Source organism: Sitodiplosis mosellana, unplaced genomic scaffold, assembly GCF_009176505.1.
Source record: "Sitodiplosis mosellana isolate CC-2019 unplaced genomic scaffold, AAFC_SMos_1.0 Smas_scaffold_6226, whole genome shotgun sequence".
Lineage (NCBI taxonomy): Eukaryota > Metazoa > Arthropoda > Insecta > Diptera > Cecidomyiidae > Sitodiplosis > Sitodiplosis mosellana.
The window spans coordinates 17000651-17005570 of NW_022601467.1; the positions used below are offsets into that span (position 1 = coordinate 17000651).

The 4920-nt window shown below is 35.7% G+C and overlaps 1 protein-coding gene across 1 annotated transcript; it reads right to left on the reverse strand.

Moving 5' to 3' along the window:
- Positions 1 to 2584: 2584 nt before the first annotated feature.
- Positions 2585 to 4788, reverse strand: LOC129579357 (ejaculatory bulb-specific protein 3-like). Its single transcript, XM_055469393.1, has 2 exons — positions 3106 to 4788; positions 2585 to 3029 (listed from the first exon to the last, which is right to left on the reverse strand). The coding sequence occupies exons 1-2, from the start codon at positions 3314 to 3316 to the stop codon at positions 2746 to 2748; spliced, it is 495 nt and encodes a 164-aa protein (XP_055325368.1). The 5' UTR covers positions 3317 to 4788; the 3' UTR covers positions 2585 to 2745.
- Between the last annotated feature and the right edge of the window lie 132 nt (positions 4789 to 4920).

The window sequence follows — 4920 nt, forward strand, 5'->3', positions numbered from 1 at the left end:
TGTGTGTGTGTGTGTGTGTGTGTGTGTGTGTGTGTGTGTGTGTGTGTCGATGATGGAATCAAGAGCGATTCGCACTGTGCGAATGTGAATAGTACGACTGTGTTTGATCGACTGCTGTGCACTATACACATTTGAGAAAATCAAGAATAGCCTTTTGATGTGGCACTTAACGTTGTGTTTGTCACCGGCAAACTTGTCTCGAACAGTTCAAATGGCCAACGTTCAAATATTCAACGGTTATTCTCGACATAATCTAAAGGAAATACATTGTTCATCGGTGAATGAGCACGTAAAATAAAAACGATTGAGACACAAACTAAGGCACATTACAGAACATTTTTTACTTGAGATATTTGGGCAAAAAATCACAATGGAGAAAATTCAAGCAAAACTCGATCCTTTTGTGAAAAAATGTACCTCACCGCATGAAGGAAGTGAGCTAGCTGAGTGGGCTGTAATTGAAATGAATATTTTTTTGGCCAGTATAATCAACAAAGTCTCTTTCATTGAATTCTGCGTTTTGATATTGGCACATACAAATCTTGGGCGCCTTATAGTGTATACTCATGGTGACTTTTTTTGTCTTTACTACTTTTATTTACATTTAAAGTTTTCCACGGGCGTACAGCGCGAACAAATGTTCAAATTTTTTAGATTGGGTTAATGATTCAAACAACATTAGCTAGCTATTTCATCTCTCCAAAATGCGACAAATTCAATATATTGTCCGTTCGCAAATTTGTTGTGACTATTAATCAAAATTTAATCCAGATTTGTAGTCCAGGTTTGCATTAAATCATCTTCTCTAGAAAAAAGAGTTCCATCTTCGTCCCATATCTCAAATCGAATGATCGATGTCCTTGCAATTGTTTTTGAAATAAATGTATAATTTGGAAAATATCTGTCTTTTCCGTCAACTGTTGCAGTTTTGTGCATAAATTTTAAACGATAGTTATGGGAATTAAATTTGTTAAATAGCAGAGACTGCTATGACAATTTATGAAAAGAGCCTGGTTGTTAACGAGGCGAGAATTCAATACGATTGTAACAGTTTTTGCATTCTTTTCCGGCCAAACTACCTCATTCGTACTTGGTGGTATGAATAAAAAAATGAATGAATAAAAATACATCAAATATCGTATTTGTCAGTCACATCAAAAATGTACTCATTTTGTATAGAGCTTTTGGTGTGGAATTCTAAATCACACCGAAAATGAGCACACATTTTATGCGACATTAGTGTGAGTCATACTGATACACTACCGTGCAAATGTTTGGAAGCACTAGGTATTTTTCATACAAATTGACCATTTTTGGTGGACTCATTAACATATTTCGGAAACACCTGCACTCTTGATATTTTGTGCATAGTTTCTACAACGTTTCAATAGTAAATCACAGAGGTTTCATCAAAAAATATTGATGAATTTCAAAAATATAGCAATTTGAATTTGTACTGTGTGAAAAATGATCAAATTTGTATAAAGATTAAAACAGATCAAATTCAAATTGATATATTTTTTAAATACGTGAATATTTTTTGATGAAACCTCTGTGATTTACTATTGAAACGTTGTGGAAACTATGCACAAAATATCAAGAGTGCAGGTGTTTCCGAAATATGTTAATGAGTCCACCAAAAATGGTCAATTTGTATGAAAAATACCTAGTTTCCAAACTTTTGCACGGTAGTGTATGTATGGAGAAAATATGGAGAACATTTTGATCACATTTGTAATGTAGATTTTTTTAATAGGAAAGCAATCATCAAAATTATTGCAAAAATAAATTCAGCTGGGGAAATGAATAAATCGGTAAAAATTATAGCAACGCAATGCGGGATTCACACACCAATGTATACATATATATATTATAACCTATAGGTTTAGGAGCGGCGGCAATTTGTGTGATGAAATGAAATTTATTATTTTTGTTTTTGTTTGTGTTGATTAAAATACACGGCGTCCACCACTGACTGGCATATTCATACGTTTGTTGTCGGTGAAACCTCATAAAATGTGTTATGGCTTGAGAATGGGTGCAATAAATCGTTGTCCTCTACATTTGCGGGCCATTTATTGCAATGTCGTCTCATAGCGTTTTTCATTGTGAGAGCAGTATACATTCGCTTTCTCAGTATGGGTGAGTGTGTATACAAACGATAGACTATAAGCTGCGTATCGTCTATGTTTGCTCACAAAGTAACATGGAACTTTCGAGAAAAGTTCTTCGAACGCAAAACAACTAAAAGCTTCAATCAATTTCGCACTTTTTTTCAAAGTTGTATTCGTAACATACACTCGGCTGATTCATTGTTCAAAGTTTAATTGGCGGAATTCAAACGAAAAAAAAAATAAGAAAGAAAAAATAATATTGTGGCGTAATTTGAAGTCGTTTGATTTACTAATGAGGTAAATTGAATATTATGATGAACACAATCAAAAGGGAAACTCGTTTGCAGAAATTCCAGAATATGAAATTACCAAATTGATCAGATCCTGAATATGTGTGTCGTCATACCGGAACTGGTTCACCTGAAATCTTATACTCAATCAAATCGAGAGAAAAAAAAACAACTCTATCCAACGTTTTTAGTCGTTCATATTTTGACCATTTATTGCAGGTGCGTGTACTGTTGCTACATCAAACAAATTTCATGTAATTCAAAGTAATAAAGTATTGTATTTCAAAAAGATGGGACCGTTGACCGTTGTTTATCCATTTATCCACACATTGTCTTTTCCTCTATTCCGGTTTATTTTTAGCTTCGGGTTGTTCGTTCCGTTCGTTTTCCTCGGTTTCGTCGTCTTTTTTGTCATTTTCTCCGTTGGGATCAGTAGCATTTGGTTCATGCATCTTCGATTCAATATATTTTCGCTTATATTCACCGTCTTTGTCATAGATAACGGCCAATTGATCCCATTCCTCCGGCTGATTGTCAATTAGATAATGTGTCACTTTTTCGGAACCACTTCTTTGCTTCTCGGTGCATTTTGAGCAATTGGTGGCTATCGCGTCTGGAAGTGAGCCTAACGAGAAAATCTTTCAGTGCTTTTATCGATTCTGTGATTTGTTTAAATGGATTTGTGTGTATTTTGGCTTTACTTTTCAATTCTTGTGCATCAGGCGTGCACGGGCCTTCATTCAATAAACATTTTACGTAATTTTTTCGCAGTCGATCATTTTTCAACAATTCATCCAGATCGATGTTATCGTATTTGGTTTCGTAGCCCTCTTTCTTTGGCTCATTGGCTGCCGCCAGCCCAATCAAAACGGTACTTATCATCAGACACAAAACAATCAATTTCGACACCATTTTGTCTCGAGAGAAAGAAATAAAACCACTTGCACTACCGAAAACAATAAATTTTCAAACTATTTCTTTCCTATATCCACCAACACCCCAGTCACCAATGTTGAGCTGCACTTCTTTAGAACTATCGAAAAATACAATTGATGTTCTACGGGAGAAATTCCGTCTTTTTATAGTGCAGCCACTGCAAGGGCATCCAAATCATTTCCAATGGTTTTCATGACACTGATTACACTTAAGTGTCCAAATTAATGTCCATTAAATTGTCTTATTAGTTGAATGAAATTCATCTTCATGTATTTCCGCCGCGCATCGATCGGCAACAACGCACAAACGAACGAATAACAAGAGAAAAAAGCCATTAGAAAAACCGTACACTCTCTCAGATAACTTAAAATCGGTTGCGTTTCGATGTTCGTTCTCCAAAAAGCGTATTACGCAACAATCAACCGTTTATGGTTACCCACATTAATCTAGCTCGCCCATAATCTTAGTTGGTTTTTCATATTCGATAAACGAGTTTGGTTTTCATCGTGAGACAGCTGGAATATACAACCGAAGAAAGAAACATACGATAATTTTGCAATATTTGGCGCCAGCTCGGAAACACATCATAAATGTACACACCAAAATGCTGAAGCCGAAACTGAAAAAATTTGAATGTGAATCGACCGAATTTATTGAAAAGACACCGATTAAATGCTATTTTTGTCAGTGTCGCAATTCAAGATTAATTTTAAGTGTATTTTTGTTAATGAATTACCGATTTACGTATGACTCTGCATTAAATTGTTGGCATCGTTTGTTTACTTAGTTTTTTTTTCGTTTATTGAAGTGCGTGACCAGACTTGGCCAGCCTGAAATACTGAAACTTGATAATTGGTAAATAAGTTAATAACAATTGATCATATTGCTTTTCCTCTCAGCATTACCTTCACTTTACATCTCTAGCCAGAGCCAGTCGAGACTTTAGTTCGTTGTTTTTACTAGCCAAAGGCGGTATGTTACTTGTCACACACAAATTCTAAACTTACCGAAGCATCCCGCAAGCAAAAAATCCAATATTTGTACGCGATTATATCAGCAATATAAGAGTCAATAGTGATTAGTGTCTGTCATGTGAATAGAAAGTCAAGTGTGTTGTCGGTGTGTTGTGGTGAAAAATATGAATAATTTATGGTAAAAGATGCAAAAAGAAGACGTATGTGTACGAATTTGTGCCGCATCAAATGTGCTTGTTCACCGTGCCATCGAAATCATGACCAAATTTGAATGGAATCAGACTATTTAGCGCCGTCAAGCCATTTGAACGATGCGATGTGTATCGATTAACTTATAACCACAGTCAATTATGACATGTGTATGTATATCTGATTCATTTTCGATGGCAAACCCCAATTGATATGCCAATTTCGGAAACCGAGAGACCAAAGCAGATAACGAACATCGTAAATCGCGTGTATGTGTATCGACCGTAAATCGGATGGAACAAAATTATGAAAAGCCCATATAGATGCGAGGTAGGCACACCGCCTGCTCACACACACACACACACACGCACGTACACACAAGCAACAATCATAACATTATGCATTATTGGGTTGAGG